The sequence below is a fragment of the Sinocyclocheilus rhinocerous genome, unplaced genomic scaffold (genome assembly GCF_001515625.1).
Source record: "Sinocyclocheilus rhinocerous isolate Xijiao unplaced genomic scaffold, SAMN03320098_v1.1 scaffold393, whole genome shotgun sequence".
In the NCBI taxonomy this organism is placed as follows: Eukaryota; Metazoa; Chordata; class Actinopteri; order Cypriniformes; family Cyprinidae; genus Sinocyclocheilus; species Sinocyclocheilus rhinocerous.
The window spans coordinates 183665-196804 of NW_015654520.1; the positions used below are offsets into that span (position 1 = coordinate 183665).

General features: G+C 37.3%; 1 gene segment (V, D, J or C); it reads left to right on the forward strand.

The window, feature by feature from the left end:
• The window catches only part of LOC107717485 (Ig lambda chain V-II region MGC-like), a 24277-nt gene that overhangs the window by 8450 nt on the left and 2687 nt on the right, over positions 1-13140 (forward strand). The window contains 2 exon segments of the V gene segment in view: positions 10671-10776; positions 10991-11329. Coding sequence covers positions 10671-10776; positions 10991-11329 — 445 coding nt within the window.

A 13140-nucleotide genomic window follows, 5' to 3' on the forward strand; every position in this document is an offset into this window, starting at 1 on the left:
AAATTCTTAAATATATACATGCATATGTGTGTGTATTTATATATTCATAATAAATATACTCAGTACACACGCATATATTATGTAAACAAACTAATATTTTTTTTATTATTAGCACTATTTTATATAAATTAAATTTTACATATAAACGTGTATTATATTTATATGCATATTATATGGAATAAGACAGTGTGACTGAGCACATGAGATGTAAAACGTCTAACTTTGACAGAACGCATTCAACTTCAGTCAGTTCTTTGCCATATTCACAGAGGAGTTGTGCAAATTTCCTTTCACAGACCGTTTGTCTGGCTTACTACATCACTGTAGTGATGAATCAGCTGTCATTCTATGTAAAGGGACAGTAGGAACTAAGGTAAGTTTGTAACAACTTTAGATCAGCGTGTTTTATTGCGGTAAAATGCCTCAACTTTTCTAGATGCTTTTCTTTTATGGTTGTGACTCAATAATAGTGCCAAGTTATATTAGCAATAAGTCGTTTATCTCACCAGTCATTTCGGTTTTGTTAGTTTTATTTATTGAAAGGTGACGCATGGAGAGCTAAAAAGATTTTCTTCCCCAGAAATCACTAAGCGACTACTCTCTATGAGGGGACAGATTACAATATGGTGTTTAAAGAATAACCTGTAAAAAATACAGTAAAAATACTTGTAATGAAATAAGGTATTGTAGTGTACAGTGTGCTGAATGTACGTGAAATTACCAGAAATAAATGCAGAAAAACCTTATCCTGGATGTTTTAATAAGCAGAGAACAAGTTAACTGTAGTTTCAATCACTAACGTACTGAAATTTTGGGATTTATTGGTTGGAGTTTCGACTCGACCCTGGTTTGTTCATTCTTTAAAGCTCATATTGGAGTTGCTGTCATAGCAACACGTTTATAAGAGAGATGGGCTGATAAAAAAAGTATGTGACCTTTATATATATATATATATATATATATATAAACATTGAGGAGGAAACACAATAAATAAAACAAAATGTGAAATAGGTGGTCAAAGGTCAGAAGATGTCCAGCTAACACAGGGTGGGCCAGTTACGTAACTAACTTGTTAATTTGGGTAATTTCATGATTTACTAATTGAAGCATAGCTGAAATATAAACCATTTCAACTCCAAACTTAAATATTAACAATGCTGCGTTATGTTCTCCTGATCTTGCATGTGTATATATATAAATGTGAAAAATGATTATTTTTAGTGTTACATTTGATTTTGAAACACATTTTTAAAAGTCTGTTTATATGTAGCCTACACATAAGTGATTTGTTAAATTTTTTTAATGAATATATTAATTCCTTTATTTCATTTATAAATGACACTTCCAGTCCTACATACATATTTACACAAATGGTATACATAAAAATTGTGTGTGTTTACATTCTATGTCCGGCATATACAAGGCATTTTCACTGGCCACAATTTTGTTGTTGGGAAATTACGTTTTATAAGACTTAATACTGCATACTAATATTTATTTAAATTGAATTCCAGGTAATTTTTGGCCTATTTAAAGGGCATTTTTCCCTAACCATATTAAATGCATGCATCATCTTTCATATCAAATTCTTACATTTTATTAATAATGTCACTTAATATAATAAGACAATATAGGGCTGTTACCAATCAAATGAAATCAGTACGAAACCGATGTCTTTCCACTGCAGAAGAAACAGAAGTGACTGGAGTGGCATTCAGACGCAGTTATACAGACAGTTCAATGTAGCTGAAATGTAGCACGAATGCATTTACACTGCAAAATTATAACAGCATAAATAATGTTGTGAGCTTGCGTTTTAAAAGTTTTTTTTTTATATATTTTTTTTTATATACAAATATGAAATGTTGGAAAACACGCAAAAATAAGTTATGAAAGTAAACCGCCATTAGGTGGCAGCAAGTGACTGTCTTAATTAATGACTCATTGAAGCATGCCTTCAAACTATTCGATCAAATGGCTGATTCATTCAAGAATGAAGCAAGTGCCTGTCTTTATGAATGCACCACTGTTCAAAATTCAAAAACGCGAATCATTCAGTATGGAAACGCGTGTGTGTTGCTCAGAGATGCCCGACTGTTCTGAACGCGACTGTTCTGAAAGCTCAGCCAAGATGGAGGAACAGCTGATCATAGCTGTACAGGGATAGCCATTTTAAAATACATTTAGTGTAAATTTAGTAGCAGAGCGCTTTGGAAAGAAGGAGAAAGCGGCGCGGCTAGCATTTTCCACACGTTTTAGGCGCGACATGAACAGCCCCTTCTCCTTCTTTCCAAAGCACTCTGTAGCTTGCGCTCCCGTTGCTTCTGCCGTTGCTAAGCAACCATGCAACCTTGCGACTTGCGGTATCTGCTACCAAATTTACACTAAATTTATTTAAAAATGGCTATCCCTGTACAGCTATCAGCTATTCCTCCATCTTAGCTGAGCTTTCAATGGTGTTATAGAAAGGGTGAAGGTGATTGGTTGGTTCTTGTCACATGACCTTGCGGCATTCTGAAAAGTTGAGATGTTTTTGGCCGTTCTCAAACGTTGAGCATCCTCCGGAGGTCGCATTTGCAGGCTGCATACGTCATCAAGCCTGGTTTATTTCAGTTAACTGAGCATTATATTCGCGAGTCATAAGCATATTACAACAATTTATGCTTAACTAAGAATAATGGTCAAATTTATAACTGTTAATATTCTAAAATAAGATCTTCTTTATGACGTATGCAGCCTACAAATGCGACCTCCAAAAGATACAAGCTGCGTCCGAAATCGCATACTTCCATACTATATAGTAGGCGAAAAACAGTATGCGAGGCGAGTAGTATGTCCGAATTCATAGTATTCGAAAAACAGTAGGCGAGAAGTACCCGGATGACCTACTACTTCCGCCCGAATTCCGTAGCATGCATACGATGGACACTTTACTATCCCATGAGGCCACGGGAGAGGAGGCGTCATATTCGAAAATGGCGGAACGCGGCGACGCGGCTCTTTTCAAGTGTAAGTACCTCAGGAAAAAAACGTTGTTCATTGTGGTTAAATTGCACTTGTTTAACACGATCTAAGTGAACGGCTGATTTATTGAAAGTTTAAACATTGTGAATCGGCTGTAAAAAGATGTTTAATCATTGTTATTACTGAGCACATCAAGTTAACGAACTGCTGTGCTGCCAGACTGGGTGGCTGGAGAGTTGGGGCAGTCTGATGGCTCATGGTCCACAAACAGGTATGACACTGGACCTCCTGTTAATCTTGACTAAGCCCCTGTGTTGAGGTTAAGATGTGTTGCAATGTAATGTATGATTTATTAGTTTCATATTTGTGAATGAGGCTCCAGTATCCCGGCAACTCTGCATAGGACAAGCAGTTGGATGCATGAATAATTGTGAATCTTGAATCATGAAAAGGACATACCGGTATATGTCCAGGTCATACAGTATTTTGACCCAAAATCAAAAGAAAAAAAAAAAGATATTTTGCAAGACAACAAAGCCTATTATATTACACAAGCCTTTAAATTCATAGGACTGGGTGATTAAAAATAATGATGCTAATACTAGTATTAAAGATAATAAAAGCAGGAATTAACACTAAATACAATCATTATAAACAAAGTCAGAAAGATTTTTTTTTACAGAAATTAATGCTTTTATTCAGGAAGGATGCATTAAATTCATTAATAATGACAGTAAAATATTTACAATATTACAAAAGATTTCTACTTCATGTTTTTCTATTAATAGTTGAACTTTCTATTCATCATTCAAAAAATCCTGAAAAAAAAAGTATCAGCAGCATCCTGAAAAAAATGAAGCAGCACAAATGCTTTCAACATTCATAATACTCGCATTCATACTATATAGAACGTACTTTTTTAACGGTCGAGTAGTACGTTCAATTTCAAATGTAGTACCTACTAAGCAGTATGCGATTTCGGACGCACCCACAGCCTTCTGTTTGAGATGCGGTGCATGCGGAGGCTACTGGAAAAAACGAGTGGGTCGCACCGTGTGCGCGTCGCGACCGCGTTGCTCTCTAATTGCGCGCGCTTGCCGCGCGTCTACATTTGAAATAACGAACGAAGCAAAAGATGCGATATGCGAACGGCCCCAAAAGCGGCGCGGCTAGTGTTTTCCACACGTTTTTAGGCACGACATGTGAACGGCCCCTAATGCCGAGTTCACGCTGCATGATTTTCAAACTCGTCGGATCGCCGTTGTTTTCACACTGCGTGACTATCTGGGGTAGCATTCAGTTGCTGCTGTGTACAAAGTGCTCCTTTGAGCTCTGTCTTGTAAGACTGTTCTGTACTCTCCAGTGCACATGTTAAGCAGAATGCAATAATTTTTTCTCAACATGATAGTTATGAGTACAAAATGTAATAATATTTTTAAATAGGTTATTACATTAAAATAAACATAAGCCTAAAAATTGTACTCATTTTGTGAATTAAAATCTTAAATTAGCTTTAAGAGATTAAAGCTTTGAGCTTTCAGCTCTTCTCTGATGTGGCTGTGTTTGCTTTCAGTCAGTCAGTCAGGTGATGATATAACAGTTCTTCTGCTTCCGTGGTTTTCAGGGGTGAAAACAATTGTCATGGGAGTCCATTGCTGTTGAACATTGTTTACTGCTTTTGTGTACAATAATTATGTCTATTTATTACATTTGAAACACAAGTGGTGATGTTTTTTAGGAATTGGACTTGCTTCTTCAAGCCATAAAGTTTGATGTTTCATGCTTTTCAGACACTTTATTTCTTTATTTCTGCTTGTATATGAACATTTCAGATGACTGATGTGAAATTAAATGTGAAAATGTTAAAGTGGGTGACAAAGGGGTATTTTTATTTAAAACATGGCATTATTTTCAAGACAATGAGCACATTATCCCCATATTGTCACAGTAGTTACTGTAAAGCAAAAAACAAAACAAAAACATATTCTCCAAACAAGATGTTTTTTTTTCTTAAAATGTTTTTTTTTTCTTACATTATGAAAATTAGTTTGTGAAATATCTTTAATTGTCATGAAAATAATGGCACAATGTCAAAATCACAGAATTGTCAGTGGTTTAGAATGTTCCATGTTCATCCACCTGATGGCGATCTTCACTTAACTTTGGCTCCTCAAGCATATGTGCTGAGTTTAGAGGCTTAAACACAGATGAATGTTCAGACACGCATTTGTTGTGCTTCGCTGGTGTGTAACAGATCTGAGAGCAGTGAGACATGCTGATGTGCCCACGCGTGTCATTTTCAGTAATCGTTTAATATATGAAGATTCGACAAGTTGTGGCGTTTGCTGAGGCACGTATAACTATTATTGTTGTTCATAACACCCAGGACGTCCTAGAACAGTGGTTCTCAACCAGGGGGCTAGAGCCCACCAGCCAAATTCCAAGGTGCCCCTCCCCGCCCCTTCTTCATAATTTTCTGGAATCATAACAAGAATCATGGTTCAATAAGTTATCAATATTCTCAGATTCTGTTCATTAAAAATAAAATGAAAACAAGCAACTTATAATTAGAGCCAAAAATTATCGCATCTTAAAAATTATGAAACATTTTTGTGGTGAAGGGCCTTCAAACATTATATTGGACTATGGGCGGCCTTATGAATTATGTGGTCACTGTTACAGGAATATTGTGTTGATTTTTGCTGACTTCAGGTTCGTTGTTTTTTTGTTATTGATGGATATTTGTGATGTGATGTTAAACGCTCATCTTTCTACATTTGCTGATTGTCTCACCTTTCTTGAGGTTTGTGTGTCAAGTGCTGAAGTCATTGAATTTATTGGCTAAATGAGGCATTTTGCATTCAGCGAGTTATTACATTTTAATTGACAATACAAAGTAGTATTACTTGAAACAAGTTTTGAGAAGCTAACAATCAATATATCAGGTTAAATTTGTGTAGTTTTTTTTTTTCTTCTCCAGTGTAACAAACACACTAGCAGCAGCATACAAAAAATGACTGAAAACACCTAGAAACCGTATAGCACTGCCTTGGCAACCAGCTACAACACCATAGCAGTGCCTTAATGTGTGGTCACATTAACCATTGTTTGGCAAATGAGAAGCTAACAATCAATATATCAGGTTAAATTTGTGTAGTTTTTTTTTTCTTCTCCAGTGTAACAAACACACTAGCAGCAGCATACAAAAAATGACTGAAAACACCTAGAAACCGTATAGCACTGCCTTGGCAACCAGCTACAACACCATAGCAGTGCCTTAATGTGTGGTCACATTAACCATTGTTTGGCAAATTTCCATAGTCATTTCAATAGGAAGTAGTGCGATCTGGAATTTTGCATGAGGGCGAAATATTTTCCCACACAGATTTTGCATCTGAATCATTGGGTCATGCGAATTCACCACGTTGACCAACAAACAGCTGCTTGGTTTGAAAGTGACTTCTGTGTGAACTGTGCTTCATATACTGTGCTACACTACTGACATTAGACAAAGGGCCTTTTTGTATCGAATTTTTGCTAATATGCCCGCACATTTACTGACCACCCAGAACACACTAGCAACAGCCTAGTAATGCTTTTACAACTAATCATAGCACATGCGACCACTCAGAACGCCCTAACAATGCATATCAACACCCTTGTGGCCATTGAGATGTTGTTCAGATCAATTAAAGGCCTAGTTGCCATAGTTTCCTCATGTGAACCTTCTCATCTGTCTGTCTGTGTTTTATGTGTTCACCGGAAACATTAGCCAGAATCTCCAACCATTGCCAAATGCGGCAGCGACGGCCATAAGAGACATCAGATGTGTTCCCGAGTCCAAGGTTTGAGTCAAGTGTGCATGAATATCTTTGGATGAGGACATGTCCCTGGGACCGAGGCCGTTCTGAGCAGCTGCAGGTCAGGACAGGGGGGCTTTAATCAGGCCGCGGGGCAGCAGCACCTCCACGATCTGCCCCCACAGCCTTTTGATCCCACACTCTCATCTGATTCAATTATCCCTATCCACCTGTTAACGGCCAGGCGCCAATCACAATAGCTGGCCCTCATCTGACAGCTCAAAGGGAAGGTAGACTGTGTGTGTGTGTGTGTAGTATGCATGCAGTCCCACAGATTTAGCTGCTGTACCCTTTTAGATCTGTTCTTTGATGTAGCGTGCAAACATAGAGCCATATATATGAGTATATATTGTTCCCTTTCAGCCCCATCTGGTTGGCATGCTGCACTACAGCTCATGCCATTGGTTGCATCCCAGTTTACATATTATCTGGACTGGACAATATGTGAGACGATGATGACTGTATTTCAGATCATATTATGTTGAAGATAGTTTGTCAGATGACTGGAGGATATAGTGTTTTGTTCCACTAGCCAATTTTTCAACTGATTTCCAGTCGTAAGGTTAATTTATATAATTATTAATTGTTACAAGATGCTGTCTCTATTTTTTTAATCTGTATTTTTGTAAATCTCTCTCTCTCTCTCTCTCTCTGTCTCTACTGAACATATTCTATATATTGAGCTCTGAAGGAATAAACTTACAATCATATACATTTATGGGATGAAAAGGTGAATTGCATCATAATTCAGTTCATTACATATTTTTGCATGGTGCTCCTGTTTTTATTTCGGCTCCTGTTTTCAGCTTCAGAAATGTGCCGAAGAAGTAATAATGAATTTTAAGGTTGTAATTTGGCATGGTAATGCTTATATGCAAATGGAATCTGTACACTTCAAGATTTTGACACGTTAGTGTGTCAGTGCTGCTGTATTGTTTTATTGCACACTTAAAATAATGCACTTTCTCGTCCACAGTGATGTGGATATACTTTAGTAAAGTTTTAGATACAACTATCATTGCTATATAAATAATTGTAGGCCGTGCATTTAACTATGTGATTGACAACAAAATAAAAACACTGGAGGGTTTTTAAAACTGCGTTCTGATGTATATTTTAGGCTAGAGCTTAATGGTAAGTCCAAACGAAACCACAGCAAAAAGAAAATAGAAAAAAGAGGGTGTATGTGTCTCCAAATACTTGTCGAGACTTTCATATAGTCATCACATTCTCCCTCTCTTCATCATTTGACTAACGGGGATTAGTTTAATTAGTTGAGATTTGCGTTAAGCATTCATAATTAGCTCGAGAACACGTTCTTAATTTGCCAATGAAACAAATGTGTCATGGCTGTCGAAATCTGCGACATCTAGTCAGACGAGTTTCAGCCTTTGAAGTTGTCGTTGGTGGCCTCAGCGAAGCTGATCAAACTGGAATTATCTGGGCAAAGAGAGAGATCATAAATATCAGTGAACTGGAAATGATATACTGTATAATAAATGCCCCCAACAGGCATGAGTGTGTGTGTCAAGTACTAGGAACCATGGACCATATGTGTTTTAGTTGTGTTAAAGATGATGCAATTTTTCCATCATATGTATAAGAGAGGCTTTTTTAATGCTTCTCTGCATGCCTGTGTATGTGCTAATGGAGACCCAGGCAACATGGAAAAGACTGAAGCATCTAGACTGTTGTGCGCATGGATTTTGAAATGTTTGTATGCAGTAGGTACTTGTATGATCTAGTGCAGTGGTCACCAACCTTTTTAAGCCCAAGATCCCTGACCTTGGCCTTTATGAAAGACGAGATCTACCTATTGAAGAATCGATAGGAAAAGACATCCCAGATTGTACTTGTACTTTTGAGGCCTTTTATTTAGTATTTTAAGTGGTGATGCACCGATAACGGCTGATTCAGAATCACTTTTTTTTATTAGAAAATTGAATGATTCTGATACTGGTGGGTTATTTTTTTAAGCAAATGTATTTATTGGCTATTTGCTTTATAACAAGCAAGCTGGTCTTAAACAAAAATATCTGTAGGCATTTGAAATTAGAGGCAACCACTGCCTTAAAGTCTTAATCATGATCCAAACAAAGATGCTGCACACGTTGCATGAGGCATGAGTTGTTATTTTTTATTTGAATTAGATTGTATAATTTCAGGATTTAAAGCAAAATAGTCTAACTTTAGCCTTTTTTTTTTGGCTACATAAAACATCTGCATGAAACAAAAACATCAGAATGTCTGAATGAGACGCAAATTCACTCTCTGACAGCAGGTGGCGCTTATGAACCAGCCGCGATATAGCGTTTCCTTGGTTACCGCTGTAAACAAAGCAGAGCAGCGCTTTATACAAAGAGAAGAAAATGCCATTATTGCCATCGAAACGTTTCTCAAGATAGTTCCTTTCAGTGATTTATTAATATAACCCCATACCCCCAATTCAATATTTTCTTCATATATTTCGACCATCGTGAACACAGTGAGCTGTTGTTCTCTGCCTTCTACAGTATTTTCTCCTCTTTGCGCTCGTCTTCAGCGTCTCTGGCCTCTGTTCACTGTCCTAGTAGCTCCCGAAAATAACAGAAAAATGAGTACAAAAAATACAGTACAAAGAATGGAGAAATGTAATGCTTTTTTGTACTTATTTTACTGTTATTTTCGGGATCTACTGGGACAGTGATATCGCGATTGAAGGGTTGGCGACCACTGCTCTATAGGGACAAATGTTTTATTTAATCAACACTGCCATCTGCTGGTCAGTAAAGAAATTAAATACGAGAAAAGCCTGACCTCTAATGGCGGATTTAGAGAACGCATATCACATTTTATACATATATATATATATATATATATATATTTTAGACTTGTATATGACGATGCATCGATTATAAAATCTGTTAATTTCATAAAAAAACGCTATTGGCTTTTTTTTAAAAAGGGGGCGGGGCTTCTCGATATGTCCCGCCCTGTCTTCCTGTTTCAGTTGAAATTAGGTCACCACATAGAATAATGCTGCGTATTTCAAGGCACTTCAGGGGACCTTTAATGCTAAATGAAGCCAAAATGACTTTATATTATTTATGCTTTGGCTTGAAACATTTGGAAGGAGTCTCCAGTGTCAACACTTTGTCGCTGTCAAAGCAGTATCTTTTAAGTTTTCTTAGAAGATCTCCAGGACATCAGTGTGTGGTTCTTTATAACACGAAAAGCTGTTTTATTAATAATAATAATAATAATAATAACCATCATCATCATAAATGATTGCATAAGTATTCACATCTGCTGTTTAAAGTGTAACCTCACCTGCTCCTGGAAGAACCCAGATTTTGTTAGAGAACATACCTGAACCACAAGCATCTTGAAAAACAAAGAGCAAATTGTAGAATTTCAAGAGGAGGTGAATACTTGCAATACACACTCCTTCAACAAACGCTCATCTTTTTCTATGCACAGTGTGTGTTCGTGGTCCTCTAATAGCCACAGCATCGTGGTCGAATAATATAACACAATATATTTAATTCATAGCAACATATAAATGATAATATAAAGCTGTAAGGGTAAGATTCAGATAATTATGCAAAATGCATATGCGAAGCAGATCTCATGCATGGTTACTTCTTGTGTGTGTGTGTGTGAGTGTGTCTGCGTGCGTGCGTGTGTGTGTGTTGATCTGTGCAGGTGTGCAGAGTACTTGGGTTTCTCCACTTTAGCTATATTGAGAAACGGCACAGAGATTCAGAAAGGATGAGGAACTGAAACACTCCCACCACCTGCTTCTCTTTTTTTGCTCTCTCTCTCTCTCTCTGTGTGTAAGCTACTTTTTTTTTTTTTACATAAAAGACCTATGTATCTGAATGCTCTCAGATCTTCTCTGATCATACACAAGGTAAAGCCATGATGATCCTGAACGCTGTGTCGGTCACTGGACTCCTGCTCTCCCTGACCGGTAAGACTATCACTATCAAACAACGCTATTATTAACCTACAAATTATAAAATGACTTAAGGAGTAAACCACTTGTGGGCATTCGGCCATAGCAGAGTAATCAACAACGCAATGATGAGATGAAGCAGAGCTCCTGTTATGTTTTTTTTTTTTTTAGTATACAAGTCCAAATTAGTGCACTTATTTAACGTTCATGTCCTTCTCGTGTCTTTCAGGTTTAACGGCGTATAATTTGAGTCAGGAGAAGTCCAAGTCGGTGAAACTGGGTGACAAGGTGTCGATACTCTGCACTGCAGAAGATGATGAGTATTACATTTCATGGTACCAACAAAAAGCCGGTGCTCCTCCTCAGTTTCTGTTTTTTAACGACATAAGAGCGAGCGATTTACCCGACAGGTTCACTTTCACTGACTCGGGCAATCAGGATTATCTGACCATCGATGGAGTGAGAGCTGAAGATGAAGCAGTTTATTACTGTGCTTGTATTGGCTGTGCAGGAGCCACAGTGCTCCAGTCCAACAGAGCCGTCGTACAAAAACCTCCTCTGAAGCGTGTGCTCAGAAATCTCCATGCTACACATTATTCTTTAATGCACAACGTACTAAGTTTTGTTGAACATTGTCACCAACTTGAAAATCATGTGTTGATTCATGTGATTCATTCATTTTCACACGATTCATTTCTCACACTGAATTTTACACATGATTCATCACTTCACACAGATCAGAGATAATGAATACAGGCTTTATAGAGAGTGTTAGCAAGCCTTCGAAATATGCTCTGCACTAAATCCGCGAAACTTTCTGCTCTTTTGTCTATATTCAGGAGCGGTGAAGTGCTCAGATTACAGCGCTGAGGTTTTTGTACTGAGCTCTAACACCGTGAGCCTATGTGTTTGCTCAAGGCACCAACCTTGGTAAGCAAAAATTTGTTTTATTGATTTAATCCTTATTTCAATGTTTAGGCCAACTTTAGGTCAACATGGATGAATAAGTACATGATTGACAGAAGTTAATCTTTTTTTTTGTTGTTGATAAAAACAGCTGGCAAAAATGTACAATTTTAATTATTTTTAATAATAATAATATATTCATTTTAAGTAAAAAATGTCATAAGTCAAAAACCTACACTCCAATTTTTACAATCCCATGTTTTACTTGTTTTATTTTTTTTAAAATGTAAACAAAAAAGCCTTCATGGCATTTTAAACACTATTGATAATTTGCATTTTAATATATGTAATTATTTATTATTATTAAATATAAAAATGAATGAATGAATAGATTAAATATAAAAATGAAGTCTGTGCCCTTTTGCAAAGACGTGGACATCAGGCTGATGCCCAAAATCTTTTGAATAGAGCTAAATATAAAAAAATAACATGACAAAAAAAAGCTAATCGAATGAGAAACAATAATGATAAAACATTTAAAATGACATTTTGTAAAATAATGAAGCACTGCAATACATTGTAAGTAATAATTAGGCATACTAATTAATAGAGAAGTTAATCAGCATTATTAAGTCTTGAAACCTCTCCAAATCCACTGAATCTACTTTTTAATCCAACTTTGATCCTAATTGATTTTATCCTTAACAGACACAAGCCTTAGTAGACTATTTAATACTGAGTAAACTTACAAGTGAGTGAAGAACAGCAACAATGTTCCTTGATGATGGTGCCACGTTAAATCAAAGTTTTGTCCCTGTAGTGATATCTGATCGTCCGTCGTCTCCTCCGTCTCTGCTCCTGCTGGCTCCTCCTGCTTCTCCGCTCTCTGAGGGTGATGTCAGTGTGGTGTGTGTGGCTCGGGGCTTTTACCCTGACGGGGTCACCCTGTCCTGGTCTGAGGACAGCAGCGGCGTGACGGGGGACGAGGTGCAGACGGCTCCGTATCAGCGTCAGGCCGACGGCACCTTCTCCCAGACCAGCGTTCTGAAGCTCAGTAAGCAGCGCTGGAGCTCCGGGAGAACCTACACTGAGTCACCCGGCGCTTTCCACACCGCTGAGCCAGAGCACCAGCCTGAACCAGTGCATGTAGAGAGATTCTCTAACCATCAACAAACATGCATTAAAGAATTCCACTTGTTCTTTACTTGCTTGCTTTAGAAAGTATACGATAATAAAGTGATATTGTTAATTGTAATTGTTAACCTGTGGCCTCATGGTGTTCATAATGACATCTGCTAGAGGATTTCTACCATTTTATTTTCCCAAAGCACAGCAATCCCAGGCTTAGAGCAAACTTCTCAATGCATACACTTCAAAAACAAGTAAAACATATTGCACTATAAAATGTCTTCATAAGAATAATGCAAACATGACAGGCTCTGAACTCTCGATTCTGATTGGTCAGAAGGTGTT